Consider the following 27,306-nt stretch of genomic DNA (forward strand, 5'->3'; position numbering starts at 1 on the left):
GGATTGATAAAGTGTGGTGGCAGGGAGGCCTGTGGTAGCCCTGAGGATGGGAAGCAGAGGCTTCTAGTTTAGGTGATTGTACATGGGGGAATGAGATAAACAAAGAACCAAATTGGAAGCTACGGAGAGGTCAGAGAGAACTCAAGGAAAAATTCATCTGAGCCTCCTCCCTGAAACACTCCAGCCTAGAGCTGGAAAGAAAAGAGTAGAGAGGTCTTGCTCTATCTCTTGGCAATTCTCAGAACGTGGACCCTGGGTGTCTCAAGACGCTTTTGATGGTAGGTCGGTCAAAAATATTTTCATACTAATATGGGTCTTTATTTGCATTTTTCATTGTGTTCACCTTTGCCTTATGGTGCAACAACAATGATCAGTAAGAGTAATCATTGCATTCTTCACACTAGACACTCACAAAGGAAAAATGAAAGGGAGGGGACAAGGGGAGCAATAGAGAAAAAGGAAAGAGGAAGTATGGGAGAATAGGACGGCGGTGGGGGGGGGAGAGGGAGAGAAGAAACCACGAAGGAGGAAAGAAAGAGAGAAGGAGGGAGGGAGAGAGGAAGGATAGAGAGAGCTAGTTTCACCTAAGAATGTCCCTGACATGGCACCTGGGTGGCTCAGTCAGTTAAGCATGGTCATGATCTCAGGGTTGTGAGATCGAGCCCCTCAAAGGGGTCCATGTGTGCTTGGAGCCTGCTTGGGATTCTGGCTCTCCTTCTCCCTCTGCTCTGACCCCGCCCTCTCCTGCTTGTGCTCTCATGCACTTGCTCTCTCTCTGTAAAAATCTCTTTAAAAAAAAAAAGAAGAAGAAGAAGAAGAAAGAATGTCCTTGACAAAGCAGTAAAAATTAGCTACCTTCATTAAATCTCAACTCTTGACTACATGTCTTTTAACTATTTTGCGTGAGTAAACCTGGTAATACACATAGAGCACTTGTGTTGCACACTGAAATAAGATGGTTGTCTGAAGGATCTGTAAAATGACCTAGCCACGTTTTTCATGGGACACCAGTTTTAATTGAAAGAACAATTGATAGACAAACTACTATTATTCAGACTTGGGTATTGGATAGACATTTATTAAAAATGAACGAAGTGGGCCTTTCATTTCTCATAGAACAACTGATAGTATGTACTGCCAATGATAAAATTCAAGCTTTCAAATGAAAATTAAATTTTGGAAAATGTGTATGTGCCAGCATGAGTTTGACAGTTTCCCAATATGTAAAGACTTTTCTGATGAGAGAGTTGACGATACGATTTTTTTGGTATTGTGTACTGAAAGGTGTCAATAATTAGAAAATCTGCATAACTCAGTGAACCAATGTTTTCCAAATGACCAATATATGATGGGACAAAACTTTGCATGGGTAAAATATCTATTCAAAGTGCTCAATTGACCAAAGAATTTTAATGCACAACTTGTTGGAGAGGGAGGATGGGATTGCTGGTTGACCTGCAAGTTGGACCCAGATAATTGGAGGCTCCTTATCCCCTCCCCTGTCCTTGAAATATAGGCTCCGCCTACTGTTCCCACACTAGGAGCCAGTTCAGGGACACAGCTTTGAGAACGTACTGTGTTGCTGAGACTATCTGAACTGTATATATGACTGAACCCTGCCTGTTAAGGGCTCTACACAAACGAGATTCTGGCAGCTGGGTGGAAATTCACTCATTTTGTAGCCGCGCCAGACAAACCTAGCATGTAAGTTCCCTTGCTTACTAAAACTGCAACCCCCTAATCGAAAGAGGTCTACCTCTTTCTCTTATCTCTCCTTGCCTTCCATGTATGGAGGCCAGTTTCAGATTTCAACCCCAGGAACTCCTGAGGTTACAAATCAACACTAGGGTAGGAAAGTTTATTGATGTGGTTTCAGATTCCACACTGGAACTAGTCTTTAAGAAACTACCACTTTTTGAGTTTGGGGACAGTATCAGGAATATCCACAATTATGTCCTGTTTTTAACTACATCTGTGTGATGCCAGATTAATTCCAAATTAATGTTTCACTGAAACTACCTATCACAACAGATTAGATGCAGGAGCAGATATGAGAAATCAAGTTTTTTTAAGTCAGACATTAAAAAGATTGGCAAAATTGTAAGACAATGCCATTCTCATGATTTTCTTTATTTAGGGAAATATAGCTATTCTTTGTAAAATATGTTATTTATGTTAACTCATAAAAGCCTTATTGCTGAATTAATATATAAATACTAGAAAATGTATCTATTTTAGTTTCTTACATGATAAACAGGGGTAGAAATAATCAAAAACAAAACTTCTTTGGGATCCTCCATATTTTTTCCCTGCTTTAATAAGGTATAATTGACAATTACAATTTGTATATATGTAAGGTATACATCATTAGGTTTTGATATACATATACATTGTGATCTGATTATCAATCAAGATAATTAACATATCCATCACTTCATACAGTTATCATTTTTTGTTTTTGTTGTGAGAACACTTAAGACCTCTCTTAGCAAATGTCAAATATATAATACAACATTATTAACTATAGTCACCATACTGTACACTAAACATCCAGGATTTATTCATCTTATAACTAAAAGTTTGGGCCCTTTGACCAACATCTCCCCATTTTCCTAACCTCCAGCACCTGGTAACCACCATTCTAGTGTCTGTACTATGAGTTGGCTTTTTTAGATCCCACATGTAAGTGAGATCACACAGTATTTGTCTGTCTCTGCCTGGCTTATTTCACTTAGCATCATGTCCTCCAGGTTCATCCATGTCATTGCAAATGGCGAGACTTCCTTCTTTTTTATGACTGAATAATATTCCATCATCTTGGTCCTTGCACACAGAGCTGAGTGACCATGGTGCCCCGAGCATGGTCACTGAGGAAGTTCCTCATCAAGGGCAGTGTGACTGGGGGCACCATCTAACTGGTGTTATGACCAGGAGCTGCTAGGACCTAGTGACAAGAGCCAGAATGCCCTTCAGAAGTTTAAGGGGATAGTCCACTCCCCCTCCCCCAGCCATGGACCACTTCAGCCAGTACATGTGTGAGTAGACACTCCTGAAGATACCTCGGCTCCCAGTCTCTCCAAAGTTTATCTCTCACATCCGCAAGTCCTGGAATTCAGGCATCATTATGCTGATATTTTTTCTCTCAGTGGCCCCCTCCAAGACCCAGGAGTAATCCAAGGAGAGCTGGGGATACCTGAAGGGGCAAACCAATGGAGGAGGCCACCTGCCCCAGTCACGAACAGAGGCAGAGGCACCATAGACCTGGAGACTGCAGACTGGGACAGCTCCCAGCCTTGTTGGCCCAATAAAGGGCTTCAGAAATGTTAGAAAATACATACAATATTTCACCATTCTTTTTATCCATTCATCTGAGAGATTCTCAGTAATTTTAAGTGTAAAGGGCCCCTCGAGACCAAAGAGTTTTAAAAGCCCTGCCTTAATATTTCCTCAGAATGTGGTGTCCAGCACAGTTACACCTAGGCAGAATAACTCCTAGGAAGAGTAAGGAATGAGTTCTCAAACTATTTTGCTTCGAGAACCATTTATACTTTGAAAATTAATGTGGGGCAGGAGTTGACTCTTTTTCTTGAACTTTAAAATTTTTGCCTGCTCTGGAAAAATACAGCCCCTGATTTATTCTATACCTCATGCCAGCATAATGTTAATTTGTCCAGTTGGGAGCACAGAAGCAAAAAAAGGGTGCATTTTCCTCTCCAGCACCCAGAGACAAAGCACAGATTCCTGTCTCCCATGAAGGGAACGATACTGCCTCCCAAACAAGGGTACGTTCCAAACACTTACTCACATTTCAGTGAGTCAGAAGGAAACAGACAGATATTCATCTCCCTGAAACCTGGCTGACTTCCTCCTGCAAGAAGTCTGTGAGGAGAGGCAAGGTTGGTGTCAGGGTTAGTGAACAGCCACCTAAGAGCTCTCAGGTAATGTCTGGAGTCTTAGTAAGCAGGTGAGAACCATGAACAGGTCAGAAAAAAAATGCCTTCAAGTGTTTGTCAGGATTAGTAAGTAGAATGAGTAAATGACAGATAAGAAAACAGGAAGGAACCAGGAGCGATACATTTTGAATTCAAAGGTATGGAGTTTATAGTCATGATGAAAAGCAGTAACACCTGATGAATACCAATTTAGTGCTTTAAGATTCCAGCCCCAGCTATGGTAAAGGAGAGCCTTTGATTTTTACCAATTAGTCCTTCCGCCCTGAACCACTTCACTTCTGAGTGGCGGTATCCCATATACTCCACAGTGGTCATACTAGCTGCTCCATGAGGATTTGGGATGGTCATAATAATAATGATTAGTCTAATATTCCTTAAGTTTAATTTATTAAGACAGTTGATCATTTCACAAAAGTGGTCACTGGAAGAATTCTCATTTCAACAATGTGCTGGGAATTTGTGGGTGAGCTTTTGGAGGAAAAATCAGATTTAAAGAAAAGTTAATATCCTAAGAAAAACCTCAGATATGGTTACAGAACGTCCTTTTTCCAGATCTGAGACTAAAATAATGGAATAAAATGGTCATGGTGTATTACAGACAAAGGAAGAGTCACAAGTTCATATATGGGTTCTCACTCGTCTCTGTGTCTTGAAGTAAATCGCTTAAACTTAGTAATCAAATCAGCTGCTTATTATCTTGGAGGAAGGGAATGAATGAGGATTTATCACTCACACACACACACACACACACACACTGCTCTTGCAACAGGTCTTGCTTAAATATAACTCGGATAATCATAACTTGTGAGCAGATCTTCTTTCCCGTCGAGTTAGATCCTAACCTGGTCATTCTGCACTTATTTTTGTCCTTTTCTCCACCCACTTGAGAAAAGCAGAGAAAGCCACGCACCGCGCCACCCATAAAAGCGTGGCTTTGGGCTCGCCCCCGCCCCCTTGCCTCCCACCTCTGCCTGGAGCCTGGAGCCACAAAGGGCTGCAGAAGGGCCAAGGTTCTCCGGGGGGCCAGGGGCTGCGGGCGGGTGGCAGGCCGTCCGGGGCGGGGTAGTGGCAGGCCGGCTCCCGCCCCTCGGATGTGCGGGGCCAGTCCGGTGCGGGGTTAGGAAAAGGGCCAAGCGCGCGGACTCCAGGGCCGCTGCCTCCTGGATCCCCGGGGACAGGGCGGGACCGCGCGGGGAAGTTAAGGTGCGGTTTGCAGGGGTGTGGTGGAGCGCAGGTGCCCGCGGGGCCGCAGGGACTGGCCTAGGTGGGGCGGGGCCCGGCGGGGCAGATCCGGTGTTTGCAGCCGCCGCCGCCGCCGCCGAGGGGCGGGCTGGGGCGGGCCTTGGAGTCCCAAAAGCTGCCAGGCAACTTTTCCTTGCCCTCAGCCCGGAGGGCGAGAGAAGCTCTGAGGACAGCTTCTCGAGTGCGCGTTGCGGAGTCCCTCTGCAAACCGAGAGCCGCTACTGTCCCCGGCAGGGTCAGAATGCGGCCAGGACGGACAGGGGGCGCGCCGTTGCGGCTGGTGTTAGTGCTCAGTCAAGGTAAGCGAGGAGTTCGCGCTCCATCAGCGGCCTGGGGGGAACCTGGCCTGGTCCCCAGGGGAAGAGGGAGGAGTTTTGCGGGACGAAGGCGCAGGCAGCGCGCCCCTCTGCTCCGATTCCACGTGGACCCAGGCTCCCAGCCACCCGGAGCTGGAGAGAGAGAGACTCCCCATTCCCTCTCTCCCCCCGCCTGGTGTCCCCATAAGGCATGTCTCACCCTGTTTGTGAAGCACCCTTCAAAGTCAGCTCCCTGCGAGCTTTGGTTTTAGACACAGGCGCACGCACTCAAATGCACAGAGGGAGTGGAGACTAAGGGGTGTCCTGAAGATGGAGAGCCCTGCAGACCGGCTTAGACAGCAGGTGCCGCCGGGGACGCGCCCCACAGGGTTCTTGGGTCCCGGGAAAGCGGCCCTGGGAGTCTGCATGCACCAGCTCCGCGCGATGCCTGGTGGCTTTGCAGGAGACTGGGAGCCCGAAATGCTTGTTTTTCAAACCGAGGGTGTGAATTATGCTCCCATGTCTTCAGGCTGCAGCACGGATGTTTCTAACCCAGCGCTTCTTAAGTACTTGGCAGAGGGGAATTCTTCCTTCCCTTCTGCCTTCCTCTAATTGTTGTAACGTTTCTGTTCAACTTAATATAAACTTAGGCCAGGAAAAGTTCTTTTTACTTTCTTGATCTTAGCGGCTGCCAACAAGAGAATTAACTAAATCCGGAGCGCCAAGGGCAGGGTGGTGAGAGTGAGCCCACCCACCGCCTTTTGCACCAAGCTGGGCGACCCCATCCATCTAGTGTACCTTCTCCAGACCTTTCCAGAGCCTACTGTGTGCTTACTGTAAGGACTGTAGTTTACTGGGAGGAAGTGGGTCACTTGTATTTTGTAGTTTGAAAAACTATCAAAACAAATGAATGGTCTCTGGTTTTCAAGAGTTTTTACAAAGAATATGAACATTTCCTAATACATACAAATATTTCTTATCCTCCTTTGAGGCATTTAACCAGGGTATTCTTTATTATGGAAAAAACTTAATCCAGATAACCCTGTAGCATTTTCTTCCAGTCAGAGACAACAGACAGGGAGTACCGCTATCCCCCACCCACAGCAGAAACCAGGCATCGTTAGGTTTTCTAACTCTTTGTCGGGTGCTTTGTGGATATTGTGTGCTGGTACCCAAAGAGTGTTCTGAGGGACCATCAACTCTAATCTAGTGGTTTCAGGTCAAGTTGGATTCACATTGTAAAGCAGTCCCTGGACACCACAACCTTCCCAAGAACTAACAGACGTTTAAATCCAAGCTTTTCATCTCTCTGTAATTACCCATTATTAACAGAAGCTATGGAAACATAACATCATTTTCTTATCTTTGAGGCTTGTTTTTTAAAGAGCAGTGAGAAATACTTCAGTGGAATGTGTTGCTGCAAGGCATGAAGTCAGGGATAAAGATTTCTAACCTGGAGGTAGTTAATAAGGACAAAGCACGCAGAGGTGATTAAAAATGACATCTGTACAGATGATTTTTTAACATGTATTCCTTTCTTCTCTTCCAGTTATTTGCATACTCAAGAAACAGGTTTTCTCTTAATTCAAGATGATCATAAGCAGGCTTGGTCATGTGTGAGATCAATCCAGGTTTCTAGGGAAGCAACATCATTTTTTGATACCGTGAATATCCCAAATTAACATGAATAATTAAATCTCTAGGTCAGTGATAGCTGACATTTGTTGATATTACCCTAGGTATGTAAAGCTTTTGAGTATTCATCATTACTATACACATGCTTTTATAGGTGTTTGTAAACTATATACATGTGCAACTGTGTAATGTAAATATATACCAAAAATGAGAATGTAAAAAGCATATGTGTATGTATGTGCGTTTATAGATCTCACATCCTCTCCAGCAAACATGGCAACCACTGTAGAAACTTAAAACCCACAAATCTCATTTTAACCCTTAGAGTCAAATTTGCTTTCTGTAAACCTTCTCAGGGGTATTTAAGAAAAAGCAGTGCTCAATGTTGAGTTTCCTATTCATCACCTTGCGTTGATCACTCCTTGGTTTAAGTGTTTGCAACCATTGAAATGGTAACTGGCAGATGAAGGATGGAAGAGAAATGCCATAAGGGGCCTAGATCATTCAAAATCTAGGACCTATTCATAATAGGTCCATAGGGGAAAGGAAAATGTAATTTTATTTTATTTTATTTTTTAAAGATTTTATATATTTATTTGACAGAGAGAGAGAGATCACAGGTAGGCAGAGAAGCAGGCAAAGGGGGAGGGAGAAGCAGGCCCCCTGCTGAGCAGAGAGCAGGATGAGATGATGGGGGGCTCCATCCCAGGACCCTGAGATCGTGACCTGAGCCAAAGGTCAGGTTAAGGTTAAGCCGAGGCTTAACCCACTGAGCTGCCCAGGAAAATGTAATTTTAAAGTGCACAGTGACACTTTCTCCAGTGTGCTGCCAGACCACAGATAATCCTCATCTCACCCTGTGTCCCCGACCCTACCCCAGAGTCACCCCCTCTTTACGAAATACCTTCAGAACCTCTCCCTCATTCCCCTCGAGCTATAAGTATTCTAATTTCTCTCAGAATAAGTAAATCCTTCTTTTAATATGTAATTTGGGAGCTCTGTCCTCCTGAAACACACACTACCTCTGTCTTCTCTTCTCCCTGTTTTTCTCCTGTTTTCCCGGAGGCTCTTCCTTCCTCTCCGTCACAGGCTCATCTGTTTGGCCCATTCCTTGGTGTTTAGACTTCCATCCTGCGTCTTGTCTTCCTTCTCCCAGTGCTCTCTGGGCCAGTTCCCCACTCGAGTCAGGATCCGCAGCCAGACTCCTCTTCTGGTTCCGGATCAGTCTTTCCATCTGCCCGCATCTCCACCCAGATGTCAAACAAGCATGGACTCAATGCATGTCCTCAACCAAAGTCAACACCTGCCCTCCAGAATTCTCTCCTATATGGTCTACTCTTGTAAACCGGCAGCAGCACTCGCATGCAAACGAAACCCAGGAATCTTCTCCCTTGATTCAACCTCAAACCCATCTCCAAGGTCTGTCCGCCCTCTCCGCCTTACACAACTTCTGCCACCACCCAGTTCAGGCCCTTTCCTTCATTGTGTCTGGACAATTGTAAACTGGCCTTCCTGTTTTCATCTCTTATCCCTCTGACCCATTCTTCTCGTGGTCACCAGCATTATCTTTCTAAACACTTATTTGTATCCAGTCAACCCCTTGTTCAAACGTGGTGGCTCTCCTGTCAGAGTGAAGTCCAGATTTCTTGGCCTGGCCTAAAAAGTCCTTTGCCCTCTGGCTGCAGGCTGGCCTGCCAGTTCCAGCTTTTCTCTGCTGTACTCCTCACGCACACACATAATGCTAGTACACACTGCGCACAGGCACGGACATGACACCCATGCCCCAGAGCCTTATAGACACACCTATACACTGTGTTCTGACTGCACCTGATTAGACCATATTTTATGTTATTTTCCAGACTATTCCATTTGCCTTCACTGCCGTGATGCTTTTTCCGTTTTCCTTTTATCCCTTTGAAACTCACCATTGTCCCAAGACAACCCCAAGCAGAATTATAAAGTAGGGAAGGTTTTTCTTTTATGACTAAAAAGGAAGTTCAAGGTCATCTCTCATTTCTGGTACTGACCCTGCACTGCCTCCACCCTCTTATCCTTAGCACCCCATAGCTGAAAATCACCATCTTACAAAGTAACTCCCCACCCCATGGCTCTCCAGCTATCTCGGCCCAACTACGGCTATGCTTTGCTCTCTTAAGCCCTGATTCATGAGCCTCTGTTTGTTTAAATTCATGCACTGGGGCTCAGGATCAGTATTTAAGAATAATTATTCATACATTTCTGACGTACAGCCAGATATCAAAGTAATTGTTAAATATTAGGGCTGTACCTCATCTTTCCTAACAGATTAAAATTCCAGTATTGCCTGTACCACCTTGTTGTGAGACGACCACCAAGACAGGTAGGTTTCGACACCAAGAGTCGGTGAACGCGTCAGTTCAAATGAATTCCCCTCTGCAGTGGGTGATGACTGTTCCTGTCTCAGTGTGCTAATAGCCGTGGGCCTAGTAAAAGGAAGAAGCCTATGAGTGTAAAGAGATGAGCTTCTGATCGTGGAATTTTAGACATTCAGCAAAATAAAGATACACATTCAAGGCAGTATGTAAAAAATAAAGGATTTCAGGAAGAATGGGGAAAAACATTGGGGGGGGACCAAAAAATATCATCCTGATGTCATGTGAATGTTCCCACTGAGGTCAAAGCTTTGGTCTGGACCATCAGCCTTGACTAGCTTGGGATGTTACTGACCTGTTCAGCACAGCATAAAAGAGAAAGAACCACAGAAGGCTGTCATTGTAAAGGGCAAGTCAAAGATAGGAGGGTTTTTGTAGGTGTTTTGTTTTGTTGTTGTTGTTTTCATTTGTTATGGTGACTAATGATTTACCTGAATACGCAGAAGAATGTCTCTCTAAAGAGAAGACTCTTAATACCACGAACCCTGAAATAACAAGAGATTCTGTATGAGGACGTGATTCCTGTGATGCCCTTCAGAGGACCCACAGGTGCTTCGTTCATCTGGTGATGTGGTGAATTCCATAAAACTAGCATTTGAACATGTTTTTATGCCTGACTGTTTCATGGGAGGCAGTATGCTCGGACCAGCCATAGGAAACTTGAAACATGGTCCAGAGAGTTTACAAGTCCAAACCTGAGGGAAGGACATTGTCTCAGTCCCTGGGAGGGACCTAACGCATTTCAGGCCCTGCCATCCTCCTTCCTGACAGAAGTGCAGTTATGAGACTGTCTCCTACCCAGTGCAGCTAGGAGAGCGGGGGACTTCAAGGGGGTTTGCACTGGGCCATTCCTGGGTCTCATGCTTCTCTCCAGTGTCTGCTTTAGACATGGGCATGTGATTGCAATGAGATATGGAGGCAGATATGCTTGGAGACTTTTGGGAAAGAATTTTTCGTTCTTAGGAGAGACACTGGTTAAGAAACATACTGTCAGGTCTAGTGAAGCTTGGGACAGCTGCAGCCATCTAACAGCCATGACATTGGCTAGCTTGAGGGTAAAGCCTGTACTGGCCCAGGGGAAAGACAGAAAGCAGGTCCTTGATACTGTCTTTGAGTTTCTGAATTATTGAAGTTCGGAGCCATCCTGTTGTGCCTAAAAAAATGTCCATATAATTTAAAACTTGGTTACGTTGTTTTCATCATATTGTCTTGTTGTCTATGCTTGTAACAGAGATATGTAACATAAATTTCTATAACATAATAGATATCATTTGGTTACATATAATTAATTGCTAAATGGGTTGAGTTCAGAGGATGGTTCAGAAATGTCACTGTGATGCATTTAAGTGTCAAGCCTCCTGACAAGCCTTTTTGGGGACAGGAAAGAATCTTTACAATTCACATCTACTGTGAAGGACTTCAGAGGTCAGAGAACCCCAGTTCTCACCCTTTAAAATGGCTGTCAGTGATAATAATATAAGACAAAGGGCAGCATAACCAGGAATGGGACCCAAGTCTCCTAGTTCCTGGACCAGATGTTTTAGATGCTTGCATAGGGAAGGAGAAGGTCGTTATATCCAGAACACACTGCTCAAGGTTTTCACAGAGGGTGAAAGGTTGAGAAGGTGAGAGTTAGTGGGCACCTGACCCTAAATGGCCTTGTAAACTGTGGTAAGCATGGATTTTTGAGGACAATAGGAAGGTTTTGAAGGGTCTTAAGCAGGGGAGTGACATATCAGATTGGCTTCATAGGTAGATCACTCTGGAGGCAGGGAGGATGCTAGACTGAATGGAGGCCAGACTGAAGGCACCAAAAGCACTTAGGAAAACTGGTTCTGGTCTTGGTGGTAGGTTAGTACACAATCGGGAGATGATGGTGCTAAAACAGTAGCAGCAGAGAAAGATCACAGAAGACAGATTTGAAAAGTAGTTAGGGAGAATGGACAGGATTTGGTGAAGGATTTACTATGGTGGCAGCAAGTAAGGGAGAAGACAAGACTGAGGCCTAGGTTTTGGCTGTAGACAACTCAGTGAGCTGCTACTGACTGAGACAGGGGGAGGCAAGGGAAAAAGGCAACTTAGATGAAAAAGATCATCAGTTCACCTTGATGGGCTGTTTGAGACATCCAGGTGCACATGTCTAGTAGGTAGATAGTTATATACAGAGCAGGATTAGAAGTAGGAGCGAGAACAACAGGACATAGAGATTTAGGAGTCAGAGGCAACTAGAGTCATTAAAGATGTGCCATTGAAGAGTCAGGCAGAGACCGGAAGACAGCTTTGGCCACCACACGAGGGATTACCTGAGAGAGTCAGGTGAGGAAGGGGAGACACCAGGGTGACAGGAGCAGAGGGAGTAGAAAGCAGAAAGAAGATGGCAGGAAATAGGGCGCCACACAAATATTTTGAGAGGGAAGAGCTGGTCAGTAGGAACAGCTTCTTCACAGAAGTCAAAAATGTCGGACAGCGTTGACGAGGGCATTCTCCACGGGGTGAAAAGCAGAAGAAGCCGGAGTGGAGTGGGCTGAGGAGTCAGTCACTGTGAGGAAATGCGGGCAGAATCCGGAAGTTAGGTAGTAAAAGAGGAGAGGGAGTGGCGGAGGGACAGGATGGGAGAGACTTGTATAAACAAACCTACAAACATGCATAAAAATTATTGTAATGAAAAAAATTTTTTTTACCTCTATTACTTATGTTATTACATGGTCTACTCGTGATTTTTGAGAACTGCACTGAGGCATCTGCATATATGGCAGGAGTCCCTAATGGGGTAGAGACGGCAGCACAGGAGGAGTGCTGGAGGAGGAGTCCATGGCAAAGGGGTCGTCATAGAGAACGTGGTGGTGGTGGGGGCAAGAATCGTAGGGGTGCCAGAGTAGTAGCTCTGACAACAGCTTTGAAGCCACAGATGACCATAGGAAGGAAGGCAGAGTGGGTTCTGGGGTCTGACATGGAGAAGACATGAGCTGAAGAGACAAAGATCAAGTTGATGACTTTGAGGAGCTCAGAGAGAGATAGCCCCGCCGTGGGAGTGGGCACCCCCCACCCTCCAGTGTGGCCGCTTAGATTGATGAGGGAGCCCTTGTAAATATTTCTCTTTGAGAACAGACTTGCCACGCTAAAATAGCTATAATTAATAAACTTTGCATTGTTTTGGGGGTGCGTAATATATAACAGGGTTCAAAGTCTGGTTGCAGAATTAATATCTGTGCTTTAGTCAGATTTCCTAAAAAAACAAAAGTTGTTTTTTTAGAGTTATAGGTAAGTTTCTCCAGTTAAGCTTTTAGTTCTTTATTTCTATCCTGTTTAATAAAATTCTCAAAGTCATCTTTTCAGAAATCATAGTCCCATAGAACCCAGAGAATTAGAGTTGGCTTTGAAAGGTTCTGTTAGTGAAATGTTAAAGCCTTTTATTCTGTGTGACTCAGTGTTTTCAAAGTGTTTTAAAACATTTTCATTTAATCATAAGAATTAGAAAAGAAATCAACATCAATTTCTTAATTTTGTTAACGTTATAATTAGTTCAAAGGGCCTACATTCAAGTATTTTTTTTCCAGTCTGTGCCTGCTGACACTTGTACATATAAATTACGTTTACTAACCAGTATAAACTTGAACTGCATATTTTGCTAATGTTTTCAGGTACTGGGACTGTTAATAGTTTTCAAACATATTGTTCTTCCTTTGAAAGAGTTGTCCAAACAGTTCACGGCAACTGTGCAATTTTATCAGTGAAGGTTCCCGCGTTGTTATTCTGCATTCTGAAAGATTAAGTACAGTTCTTCCTTTTAGTAGTTGAAAGCGACTAGAGACAGTTTTTACTACAGAAGCCATACATAACTCCTGATCACTGAAAGGCTTTCTGTATAAAAATGAGGTTAATGTTTAAACAGAGCCATGGAAATAAAGCAGTGATGGACACTGTATTGTCAGCGTAAGAGATGATTTCATTGTGTTTTGAAAAGCATGAGCAAAGCTCTAGCGCCCATGGATGCCTTGAACATTGGCAGTTGTCATTCCCTCTCATTCATTTGAAGGTGGCCTTTGTTTGTCTTTGTGCACGCCTGATCTCATTCCCATGGATACTGTGTAAAAATGCAGACTGAATGCAAGCTGGCTTCTGGTTAGCTCAGTCAGATAACTCTATTCCAGACTGTTTACCAGTTACCTTTGGGTCCTTAACCAGATAGCTTCATGGGCGCTTGTTAGAATACGGACACTGAATCTTTTGGATTTTTTTTTAATATTTTATTTATTTATTTGATAGAGAGAGATCACAAGTAGTCAGAGAGGCAGGCAGAGAGAGAGGGAAGAAGCAGGCTCCCCGCTGAGCAGAGAGCCCTATGCGGGGCTCCATCCCAGGACCCTGAGGTCATGACCTGAGCCGAAGGCAGAGGCTTTAACCCACTGAGCCACCCAGGCGCCCCTTTTTTGGATTTTATAACCTTTCCAAAGCCATATTCCAAATGCTGGCATGTAAATAGATCTTTCAGAACAATTGACTTAGTTTTTCTCTGTACTTATTAACACTGTTGAGGGGAAAAAAAGAATAACTTAACCTTGGAAACTGGGATACTTATACATGATCTTTATTTACTTTTCAGCCTAAAAAATGTAATAGATACTCTGAATAAAAGGGCCTTAATGAAAAATTGAGAGATGATTAAATAAATAATTTATGTAAATGTCATAGTGTCTTAGTCCATCTGAATTGCTGTAATGAAATACCACAGACTGGGTGACTTATAAACAACAAAGATTTATTGCTCATTATTCTAGAGGCTAGAAATCCAAGATCGAGGTGCTAGCATGGTCACGTTCTGGCAAGAGGCCTCCTCCTGGTTCATAGCTGGTGGAAGGGGCTGGAGTCTCTCTGCAGCCTCTTTTATAAGGCACCAATCCCATTCATGAGGGTGAAGCCTAAGCCCACCTCTCAAAAGCCTACTCCCTATCACCATCATCTTGGGACGTTAGGATTTCAATATAGGACGTTGGGGTGGGGAAGGGGAACACAAGCATTCAGACCAGAGCACATGGTAACTAAGAAACCCCTTTATTATTACAGTATTTAATTTTTGTCCCAAAATTATTGGGCATCATTTTATCATTACTTTTTTGTTATGGTCTAAGTGAGATATGAACTTAACCCCTATTAAGAGTACAGTCCCGGGCTCCTGGGTGGCTCAGTGGGTTAAGCCTCCTCCTCAGCCCAGGTCATAATCTCAGGGTCCTGGGATCGAGCCCCACATCAGGCTCTCTGCTCAGCAGGGAGCCTGTTTCCCTCCCCACCCCGGCCTGCTGCTCTGCCTACTTGTGATTTCTCTCTCTCTGTCAAATAAATAAATAAAATCTTAAAAAAAAAAAAAAAGAAGAAGAGAGAGAGAGTACAGTCCCACAGTCTCTCACCTTGTCCATGCTCTCTCTTTCTGAAATACTTTCCATCCCGCAGTCCATCTTCTGCAGTCATTTATGTGTCAATTTCATTGAGGCCCATGCACCCCAGAAAACTTCCTCAACCCCAATCCAATTTAGGTGTTCTCCACATGTTCCTTGCCCTTGTCACTTTCTACTTCAAAAAGCCATTTACTTAGCTCTCACCCCCATTGGCTGCAAAGCCTGAGAAGATAGGGCCTATGTCCTTTTCACTGTGGCCCAGTTGAATTCTGGTGACTTGAGTGATGACAGTTGGAGACATGTATGTCCCCTCCTGTAGCATGGAGGGAGGACACACTTTCTGAACGAAGGCAGAACTGAAAACTTCATTGTTCTTTCCAATTAGAATATGCAAAAAAAGCCTCTATGTGCAGATTTATCTGAATTGGCTAAAATATTTCTTTCATCAGTCTTTTTTTCTTCACTTCTTTGGCAGAGCTTTTAGAATGTCTCTTCTTTGCCTTGAAATGTCCAATTAGGTTAGCTCTATCAACAAGTAACAAGATGAAGCAAAGCACGAGCCCGGTGCAGACATCCTTTTGTCCCCAAAGCGCTGTCCCATATCCCTATTCTGTTCTCATAAAGCAGCACCCATAATTCAGCTTCAGCTGGACTCTCTCTCCCACTGAATACATTCTCTAAAATCATCTTCAATCCTATTTATTACGGTATTCACAGGCCCTGGCATATAGTAAGTGCTCAAAAAAATGATCGATAAAAAATTTTTTTTAAATAAACTTGAAGCTAAGAACTCCTAGGTGGCTTAGTTAGTTAACTGTCTGCCTTCAGCTCAGGTCATGATCCCGGGCTCCTGCGATCAAGTCCCACGTTGGCCTCTTTGCTCAGTGAACAGCCTGCTTCTCCCTCTGCCTGCCACTCCCTGTGCTTGTGCTCTGTCTCTCTCTCTCTCTCTGACAAATAAATAAATAAAATCTTTACAAAAATTAATAAAAAACAAGAATGCAGATAACTTAAGGTGCTTATATGTCTCTTGAAATACTAACTTGATTAATAGTTTTGGAACATTAAAGCAGAACATTTAATATTATAGAAAAATGACATACTAAAACAGTCATCTTAACAGAAAAAGCGTTTGTATTTCTCTTTTGATATTTATAAGTATGAAAGTAACTTTTTATAGATATATTTACCATGAATATGAAAATGGTAAAAAAAATATATACTTTTTTTTCACTTGGTATCTTTCATGCATACTTTTCTATATGGGCTTCGTCTCTGCAGATTTGCGTTAACGTATCCTGCCATATCATGGCTAACTATTGTTTCATTGTTGGATATTTAGGTTTTTCCTGTGGGCTTTTTCCCCTACTGTAAATAATGTGTCTATAAATATCATTGTGCAAGAAGCTTTTTCTTTCTTTTTCCTTTTGGACAGTCTCCAGCAGAGGCATTACTGGGTCAAAGATTCTGTGTGTTTTGTAGCTCTTGTTGCATATTGAACAGTGTAGGCCTCAGTAATGTGTGAATTTGCAAATTTCACCCACATGGGGTTTTAGTTTACCTTTTGTAGTTTTTCTTTTCTATCTTTTTGTAGTTTGGTAGGTGTAAAGTGATCCTTCATATTTATTTTAAATCCTCATTCTTTATATTCATTAGGGTGTACTTTTTAAGTTATAATTTAAAACTGTCTGTCTTTAGGAAAATATGTGGAGATTAGGATATTCTGGAATTTAGTCCTAGAAGAAGATCAAGAGATCATCTAGTAAATGCCTCAGTTTTATAATAATCAGTTTTTGAAATGACTAAAGCCCAAAACTCCAACGTGCAGTGTGCTGTCCATCATTTCAAAATGCTCTTCAGAATTTCTTTGACAAACCCCCTTTGGTGACCTATTTCCCATAGACTCATTATAATCCATTTCACTTGGGGAGTGGCAGGCCTCTAGTTAAGATTTCCATGCTTCCACGAGTCAGACCTGTTTAGAGGGAGAGAGGGGACATTCTGTCCGCCAGAGCACTTGACTTCAAGTAACCGAATTTGGAGATTGTTCTTTTTAGCTTTTGCCACGTAAGCCCTCACCCTAAAACTTAGTGGCTTAAAATGACAACCGTCCTTTGATATCTCTCATGGTTTCTTGAAAGCTATTTGGGAATAGCTTGACTGGGCAGTTCTAGCCTGAGGTTTCTTATGTGGTTACTGTCAGAGGGTGGGCAGCTCTCTTTGTGTGGCCCTATCAGGTGGCCTTACCATCATGGCACCCTCTGATAGCCTGACTTCCTGCGGGATGACTCAGGAATCCAAAGGCGTGTGTTTCCTCCTCCCCAAACTGGCAGAAACTGCATGGCCGTTTCAAACATAGACTCAAAAATCATGCAACTGCCTCTGTTCATCAAAGTAGTCATAAAGTCTTGCCTAGATTCTGAGGGAGGAGACTTACTCTCTTGATGGGAAGAGTGTCAAGTAATTCCCAGACAGATTTTAAAACCACCACAGTAATTTAATCAACTTAAGTGTGCTTACAAGACAGTTGGTTGTTTACATCAGAGTTGCTCAAGATGGGCATTGTTGACATTAGGGCCAGATAATTCCTGCGGGGCAGGCGGGGGCGGGTGGAGGGGCTGTCCTCTGCGCTCGCTGTAGGATGTTGAAGAGCGTCACTGGCCTTCACCGACTAAACGCTGGTAAACACCCCCCAACCCCCAGTGCAGCAACCGAAGATATGTCCAGACATTGCAAAATGCCCCCGAGGAACAAAATTCTCCCAGCTGAGAACCACTACACTGAACAAACATGTACCCTAGAGATAATGGGACTTCAGTTCTAGACCACCACAATAAAGCAAATATTGCAGTAAAGTGAGTTAAGTAATTTTTGGTTTCCCAGTGTGTACACAAGTTATGTTGAGGGGCACCTGGGTGGCTCAGTGGGTTAAAGCCTCTGCCTTCGGCTCAGGTCACGATCCCAGAGTCCTGGGATCGAGCCCCGCAACGGGCTCTCTGCTCAGCAGGGATCCTGCTTCCTCCTCTCTCTCTGCCTGCCTCTCTGCCTACTTGTGATCTCTGTCAAATAAATAAAATATTTTTTAAAAAAAAGTTATGTTGAGGCTATACTGTCATCTGTTAAGTGTATGATAGCATTATGTCCCCCAACAGTACATACCTTAATTTTCAAATACTTTATGGCTAAAAAGTCCTCATCATCCTCTGAGCTTTCAGCAAGTCATAATCACTAATCAGAGATCACCATAACAAATATAATAATAATGGAAAAGTTTGAAATAGGGCAAGAATTACTAAAATATGACACACAGACATGAAGTGAGCAAATGCTGTTGGAAAAAAATGTGACCAATAGACTTGACAACCACAGGGTTGCCACAGTCCTTCAGTTGGTAAAAAAGACAAATAAAGCTCAGTAAAGTGAAGTACAATACAACAAAGTGTGCCAGTATTAGGCACCTGTATTGTTCATGGCCTTGTGGAAAGAGCTCTAGCCCTGGGGAATAAACGAAATACCACTTTACAAGGTGACTTTGCGCGTCACAGGAGAGCTGTTCCCTACCTTTCTGGGTCAATGGGAAGACCAAAGGGGATTATGAATAGCAAAGTATTTTGCAAACTGGAAAAGCATTTATGATGTTATTTTTTTTTTTAATCTATATACTTGGGGCGCCTGGATGGCTCAGTCATTAAGCCTCTGCCTTCAGCTGAGGTCATGATCCCGGGATCCAGGAATGGAGCCCCACATTGGGCTCCCGGCTCAGCAGGGAGTCTGCTGCTTTCTCTCCCACTCCCCCTGCCTGTGTTCCCTCTCTCGCTGTGTCTCTCTCTGTCAAATAAATAAATAAAATATTTCTTAAAAAATAAAAAATCCATATACTTGGTTTTCATGTGTTTTTATCATCATTAATTTATTGAAGAGATCTGTTTAAGGAACCTTTATGTAGTCCTATCCAATGGCAGCTGTGTCAGATCCTGGGGGAATAGGAAGATTCAGGGTAGACCCTCAGGAGCTCTGCTTTTCATTTTTAACATCACCTCTGGAGGAAAAGGGTAGCACCTAGATCCTTAGTGAATATAAAATTAAACACTGAAAACAAAGTCATTTAAAGAAAAATTGTATTTTTCTTAATGAAGGCAGGAAAACATTATGCCACTATAGTCCAAAAGCGGTTGTAAAGGTCATCTTATGCTTTTGGATTTTGCACTACCTTTTTTGTTTTAAAAGCACTATAGCTATAAGCCAGCCATCATAGAGCTTAAGTCTATATACAATATATGGTCATTTCTAGAGGGCCTATAATTTCTAAATTTACTTGCTTTGTGTGTGTGTGTTTTTTTTTTAAGAGCAGGAGAGGGCTTTCTACATTATTCCTGCATTTTCGTCCTTTTAGCATGAAGACAATGCCATTGAAAATGATTTCCTGTGGTTGTGTATGTGTTCAAATGATCTTATGTGACCTATGACCATTTGTCATTGTCATAAATATTCTAAGTAATGATTAGCTACACTTTGGAGTTTGAAGTCTGTGTTCAAAGTTTAAAGTCAGGATCTGAGTGACCCCCACTTCCTGATTGTGTGACTTCCTGAAGGATCCACCAACTGATAATGTTTTCTTGGCTTTCGTGGTATACTTAGGGTATGCCTCAGCAAAATGCAGCAATGTGTCATCCTCCCACTCATTACACACCAGTTCTCAGAAACTTATATAGAAAATCATTTAGAATATGCTTTTCATGGTAGAGGTGAAGGTGGGGTCAAAACTGGTATGCTTGGTAAACGTCACAAAAACCGTGCTAGCCTGTGTAACGTACAAGGATATTAATAGTGAAAACAAAACCAGAAAAACAAAACAAACAAAACCAGGTGTCTTTACTAAGTGCTCATTATTTGCTAGGCACTGGGTTGGGAGTTTAAAACGCATTGTCCGATCACAATGAGGCAGATTTGTGTGTTATATCTATTTCACAGATGAAAAAGTGGTGGCAAAGGATGAGGAAACTTGCCCAAGGTCACAGAGCTATTCAAACCCTAAGCTCTTAGGCACCATGAGATACTGTTGGACTTGCCCAGTATGTAGATTTTTCAGTTAAAAAAAAAATCCTTATACTTCTAACACCGGTATACTTCCCCCACAAATAGTCCATCTTTTTGGGGTTCACCTATAGCTAGATAAAAAATGAAGTTAAATGTTATCTAAAATTCTAAATAGAAAATAAGATGTGTCTGTATATTTGTCTGTATATATGTCTGTACATCCATATGTCTATTATGTATCCATGTTTACTAATCTAACTTTGCCTCCATCTGTCTGTATCTTCTCAGTAGTTTGCAGTCAAGTATTTTCCTTCAAACCAGTCCAGAACTCATATTTATTAACTAAACCAGTCTTTATTGACCTCACATTATATGTTATTGTTAGATACTGATTTCCCCTTATATGTTATTGTTAGGTAGGAAGGTGAAACAATCAGCAGTTTGTCAATTCAGTTGATTATTATTGATCCACAACCATGAGCTGGGCACTCTTCTGAATGCTGGGGACAGCAGTAAGTACAATAGGCCGATTCCCTACTCTTAGGGACAAAGACAGATTAACCATGAAACAAGAGAAGCTTAAGTTTCAAGGACCCTCACTGTTCAGGCCCCTTCCCAAGTGTTTGCACAACCTGACATGCAAAAGTTGAGGTCACTGTCTCTTTTGCACCCTAACATATTCAACAAAGATGTCAACAACAAACTGGTTGAGAAAGGTCACCAACAGAAAGATTTTCTGGATTAATCCCTGTAAAGAAAACTTGAGGGAACTTAAAATATTATAACTCATGTATGATATTGGAAAACAGTCCTAAACATTCACATGACATTACAAATAGGAGTTATGAAAATGAAAGGAACTTCTCTTAACTATAAATAATAAACATTTCTTAAGGTTCAACTTACCATGCCAAAAAATATTGAATACCTTTTAGAATTTTATAAATTGTCAAGTGAAGAGGTGATTAAAAGATATAGAGGCAAGAAACTGTAGGAAAAGGATATTACAGAAGTGTATTAGGCGATCAATAATATGTATATTGTTTTTTCGGATTTTTTAGCTTTTAAAAATATGTAATTTGCTAGGATTGCTTTTCTCATCCTAATTAAGTATTTAATACCTGAAATTTATTTCACAGTTTTGTAATTTTCTTTCCTTAAAGGGTCACTCTGCCCCAAATTGTAGAAGGTTCAATTCCAACAAAACTTAGATCTCCCTGTAGAGATTCTAATGAGGGAGGCAGACAGATAAGAGATAGATGTATAACTTGTGAGGTAGTGATGAATTATTCAAAACACAGCAGAGTAAGGGAGATAGAGAATGCTAGACAGTGGGTGGGAAATGGGCAGGTATCATCTTACATGGGTTTATGTATTAGTTATCTATGACTACATAACAAATTAACACACAGACAATGACTTAAAATAATAAGACACTTATTATCTTACAATTTCTGTGGGTTGGGAATTTGGGCCTGGCTTCACTAGAGTCCTCTATGCCAGGGTGTCTCTTAAGGCTGCACTCAAGGTATGGGCCAGAGCTGGGGCCTCATCTGAATGCTCAGCTCTTCTGCTGACTTCTGCTCACTTTGATTGTTGGCGGGATTGATTTTCTCTAGGGCTGTTGGACGGAGGACCTTAGTTCCTCTCTGGCTCCCACTGAAGGCTGCCCTGAGTTCCTTGCCCTGTGGACCTCCTTGCTTCCTCAAAGACACAGAGAGAGAGGGCATCTGCTAGCAAGACAGAAATTACAGTCTTATGTAAGATAATCACAGAAGTGATCTATTGTAGACTTCGATTCTATGTTTTGAATCTTCAGGTCTTTTGGTTTGAAGTCACAGGGGAGAGGATCACACAAAGGCAAGAATAACAAGAGATGGGGTTCACTGGGAGCCCCCTGACCACCACAGATAGTGAGGAAAGACATCCCTGATGGACTGATGTTTGATGCAAACAGAAGGGCAACAAGAGTGAAGGTGACGCTTTCTGGGAAAAGAATATTCCATGCTCGAGGGCCCGAATGCAGAAGGCCGGAGGTCAGAGTGTATTTAAGGAAGAGCCAGAGTCCAGCTGAGTGGGATAAGGGGATAGGGCAGGAGGTGAGATCAGACAAGCAGGAGAGGGAGTGATGGCATAGCTCTCCAGGAAGAACTCACATGAATAACAGTGGAGTAACGTTTCACGTCAGTACGCCACAGTGAGAGATGCGAATGGCGAGTATCAGGGGAGTTAGAAGAAGCGTGTATGCAGGTTGAATGGTAGGGGAAGACCAGAGCCAAAGTTTATAGAGAAGCAGCCTGTGAACAGAGATTTAATAGAGGAAATATTCACTTCAGTTATGTCTGTTCCTTCCATATGTTGCCTCAGGATATAAGGCATATCTTGTTACTGAGCAAGTTATTTAGCAGGCACTGACTTGCTAAATGCACAAAAATGCTATTCTGTGAGAGAGAGAATGAGAGAGAGAGAGTGAGAGAGAGAGAAGGAGAATTTCTCCTTTCATGCAGAAGGAATTTAGGAATGAAGTGTGAAAATAGGAAGGGAATTGATGAGTGGGTATTCCTAGTCCTCTTGGCCACTAGGAGACCGTGAGTCTGCCAGATGGCATCTTTATGAAAAAACAAAATAAAATAGAATCTATTGAGTTATCAGGAGGCACTAAGTCATACATGAATTTAAGGAGAATTTGGAGATGTTCATTGCCTGCAAGATCAAAAAATGTGAAAGAACCTCAAAATCATCCAACTACGTGTCACAGCAGCCCAAGACTTGATGCAGTTACTCTGTCAAGAAAAAACTTGGATCTTTTTTCCACACAAAATATGAACTTTAAATGACATAAGTGGAATTATATATAACTCTCCTGTATTTATATATGCACATATATGGATTGGCAGAATTATCTTTGAAACTCAGAATAGTAAATTAAAATTTTCTGATATAACCTGATTTTCCCCTGTCTTAATCTGCTGGGGCTACCCTTAACAAAATATCACAGACTGGGTGGCTTTAACAACAGAAATTTATTTTTTGTTATATATAGTTCTGGAGATTGGTCATCCAAGACCAAGGGGCCATCAGGGTTGGTTTGTGGTGAAACCTGTCTTTCTTGTGGACTGCTGTCTTCTTGTGTTCTCACACGGCCTTACCTCAGTAATCACATGGGGAGAGAACTTTCTGGTACTTTTCCTCTTCTTATATGGATACCAGACCTATCAGATTAGGGTCCTACCCTTATGGCCTCTTTTTACCTTAATTACCTCCTTAAAGGCCATAGCTTTAAATGCAGTCCCATTAGGACTTAGGGTTTGAACAGAGGAATTTGGAGGGATACAGTTTATCCATAATACCTCTGTAGCCTTAATAATATATTAATAACAATATTAACTTAATAATAATATATTAATAATGTATATTAATATTAATTAAATATATTAACAATATATTAATAATATATTAACGGATTTATCTCTGACCATGGAAATGATGCACATATTTCTTTAATATGAACACAGAGTAATTGTTAAATAAATGATACATGCATACATTGGGTTTTTCTTTAAAGGTAGACATGAACCATGAAGCAGGGGGTTATTACCCAGATGTCAACCAGAGTCTCTCTGCTTCTTAAAATTGAGATAAGACTCCTTCAAATTCCTATTCCACCCTATAGGAAAATACAATGCTCTCCCAAGAGCTCTCTGAACTCCCAGGAGTTATCCATTTTCATTGTCATTCAATCTCCATCTTCTGACTGTGGAGTTTTTGCTCTCGACTCTGTCAGGTCTACTATTTGATTGTGTCCTATGTTAATACAAGTTAATACATTAGCGTGTTACTGTTTCACTGATGCTGACAGATGACACGAGATTTCTGTGTCAGAGACAAAGGACTTTATAACCGCACAACAAGCAGCATGCACACGAGCGTGTTTATGTCAGGAACCCTTTTGCTTCTCCATGAAGTCTCCTGGGGACTATGTAAAGGGGTTCAAATGGACTCCTGCACCCACACTAGGCTGCATTACAAGATAGGAACCTGCTGTTTTACAGCAAGAAGTCAGCAAGCCTGATCTTTGTCCTGGAGGGAGATCTTACCTCATCCATCAAGGCTGCCCACTGTAAACATCACCCTGAGAAATGGCCGAGGTAAACAGCAGTCAGGATCTTAACATTCTTGGCATACCCATTTTATGAAGTTGAATAGTGCCCCCCAAAAGATATGTCTACATCCTTGCCCCCAAAATCTGTGTATACTACCTTATTTGGGTAGAGGGTCTTTGAAGATTCCCTTGTGGAGACCATTCGTAGAAACTTGAAAGTTGAAGCTGCTTCTGGTGAAGTTCTCAAGAAGGAAATGAGGCACACGATTTTGGGAACTGGAGGGAAGGTAATCCATGTTATCTCATGGCAGGAAATTTGGGCTAATTGTGCCCTGAGGTTGTGTGGAAAGCAGAGTTTTCAAGCAGTGAACATAGAAGCTTGGCTGAGGAGCTTTCCCACCAAAATGTTGAAGGTGCAGCCCACTTTTTCCTTGCTGAATGTAGTAAAGTGCAAGACGAAAGGGAGAAAATTGAGAAAGGAACTGTTCAACAAAACAGAGCAATACTTAATGATATGAGAAACTCTCAGTCTATCCAGACTACAGAAACAAAAGCTAATATTAGGAGACTCGTTGTTAAGAAAGTGTTGCTCTGAAGAATAGGCCAAGGGTGTGGTTGGAACGTTTTGCAGAACAGATTAGGCATGTGATCCATGGATCCTCTCAACCATCTTGGCAGAGGCCAGGGATAGAGATGGAGTTAGCCAAGAAAGGTCTGTGGAGAGCTCTCTTGTATAATGGCTTAGAACCCCGTGATGCACACAGGAGACCTCCAAGCTTTTAGGAATGTTGTTTCAGCAGAAATGCTGCCACCTGGGACTGAAAGGGACACAGAAGCAGAGGCCAGTAGAGCTGTTGTGGGCCCAAGCGACAGAGCCTTGAGTAGCAGGGTATGATTCTCGGGCCTTGAAACCTAATGAAATTTGACCTGCTGGGTTAAACTTTTTTGGTACCTGTGACCCTTCATTCCTTCTCATTTCTCCCTTTTGAAATGGAAATGTCTGTCACATACCTGTCACACCACTATATTTTAGAAGCAGACAACTTGTTTTCAAGGCTCATAGACCCACAGATGAAGAGAAATTTTGCCCCAGGACAGACCACACTTGGAAATTTCTCTCCACAGATGGAGAGAAATTTTGCCCCAGGACAGACCACACCACCCTAATATAGATGAGAGTGTTTCTTCTGGACTCTTAAGCACAGTTTTCATGGGAAACATTGCTGTCCCCTAAGAGTGTTCCCCTGCGGCTTGGTGACCTTCCTGCTGCCCCTGCAGTGCTTGGCTCGCTGCCCCTGCTCTTGCCAACCCTCTGCAGCTTCTGAGGAGGACAAGTTTATAGATCTATATCTATCTGTATGTGATTAATTTAGATTTTATCTTTTATTGAGATGTAATTGACATATATATTACTTTGAGGTGTACAACATACGGTTCTGTATATATGTATTGTGAAATGATCTCCACAATAAGTCTAGTTCATATCCATCACCACAGATAATTACAGAGTTTTTTCTTATGATAAGAATTTTCAAGATTTACTTTCTTAGCAGCTGTCAAATATGCAATACAGTGTTTTTAACTGTACTCACCATGCTGTACATAACATCTCCAGGTCTTATTTATCACTGGAAGAGTTTGTTTGTTTTTGTTTACTAGTGAACAGAGATATTTCCCCTGTAAAATGCCAGCATACAGGAACGGGCCAGAGTGCAACCTGAGTACCCTAGTTAAAAACACCACACTCTTCCCTAATCTACCTTTTGCTTTTGGCCTTGAGTCTCTTCTCCTCATGAATTTCTTCCCTTATATTTCCCTGCACTTTTTTGCAAATGAAGCCTTCCATGAAAAGCCTGCCCCACAGCCCTTCAATATATGTAGACATGTTCAAATTTTGCACCGACTGCACAAGTTAGACCCTCCTTTTACCATCTCTTACTACAAATATGTGCCATTAATCTCTTACAATGATATTTTGGACGTCAATAGACTTCCTCTGCCAAACTTTTGTTGTTGAATATAGAATGACCTATTTTGCTTTTTACATTTATTTCTGCTCTGGTTTTCCCAAAAGATGTTTTTCTTATCTAAGCTTCACTGCATTTTGAGAACAAAACTGGGCTAACTAATCTAATCCCCAAACATGTATTTATCTTTTTAATTATCTTATAACTTAAAATTGGGTTCCAGAATGAAGTGGGAGAATGAATTTCATGTTTTCTGAAACTAGTTCTCAAATTACTAAGGCTCCCCAAACACTTATTTCAGAGATGGGCAGAAATTCTCAGGGCAGGTAGTTCTTAAAAAATTTTTTAAATGAAAAGAAGAAAAATGAATTCTACAGTAGTCAAGGTGTGCTTCTCTATTTGGTTTGCCTATGAATGTTAAAATGGCAATAAGCCAGGTTATAATCAATGAGGACTGTGAACATAGAGGAAATAAGTTAGATTTTCAAGGGATATAGTGTTTATATTTGCAGTAAGTTTTAGTGAGATTCGCTGGAATACTGGGACTTCATTACTGTTGATAAATGCACAGCGAAGTCACCTTTAATAGATACTTTGAGTTTGCTGCACTATTATTGCATTCATAGGCATTCACATCAGAACAAGGAGGGAAGATTTGCACTTTGGGTAATGATAGTCCCTGGCAGGGCAAAGCTCAAGTCACCTTGAAACTCACTGCATCTAACATAGAACTGGAAATGTATAAATTAAGGAAACAACCTATGACTTTCGGTGCCAGTTTTTTTTATCCCATACTCCTCTCTTTCACATCTCTGTACTTCCGAGCATGATGTTCCTTGTGCCTGGAATGACCTCTGCCTTCCTCTTTATGTCGTGAATTTCAGCTCATCCTCCAAGGTCCAGATTAATCGCCACCTCTCCTGTGAAGCCTTCAAACTTAGATAGAATGTAGTTCTCTGAAATTTAATACTCATCCCATTATGAATAATTATTTGTTTTTTACTCAAATTACCAGAAAGAAGCTCAAAGACAGCAGGGATCTTGTCTGTTTTATTCATTGCTATATCCCCAGGAACTAGAAAATGTCTGGCACAAAAGAACTAGATCAATATGCTCCCAATGAGCCGTTAATTAGTGGGTACAGACATATGGGCCTGGTGGAAGGGAACACAATGAACCAAAAATGGCCGTTATTATCCATGCTATCCAGTTAAGTTATAAGAACAGATATAGAAAGTTATTTTCATAAACAATGGGACTGTAAAGAAGA

General features: G+C 42.1%; 1 protein-coding gene and 1 pseudogene across 1 annotated transcript in view; both read left to right on the top strand.

Annotated features, from left to right (window-relative positions):
* The first annotated feature begins 2,846 nt into the window (after nucleotides 1-2,846).
* Nucleotides 2,847-3,259, top strand: LOC116864411 (annotated as a pseudogene).
* A 2,040-nt stretch (nucleotides 3,260-5,299) lies between these two features.
* Nucleotides 5,300-27,306, top strand: part of ITGA2 (integrin subunit alpha 2) — a 106,167-nt gene continuing 84,160 nt past the window's right edge. Inside the window, exon 1 of the mRNA XM_032851455.1 lies at nucleotides 5,300-5,494. Coding sequence (XP_032707346.1) covers nucleotides 5,437-5,494 — 58 coding nt within the window. The 5' untranslated portion in view covers nucleotides 5,300-5,436. The remainder of the gene's footprint in view (nucleotides 5,495-27,306) is intronic.

The sequence above is a fragment of the Lontra canadensis genome, unplaced genomic scaffold, assembly GCF_010015895.1.
Source record: "Lontra canadensis isolate GAN:19392208 unplaced genomic scaffold, GSC_riverotter_1.0 scaffold5, whole genome shotgun sequence".
In the NCBI taxonomy this organism is placed as follows: Eukaryota; Metazoa; Chordata; class Mammalia; order Carnivora; family Mustelidae; genus Lontra; species Lontra canadensis.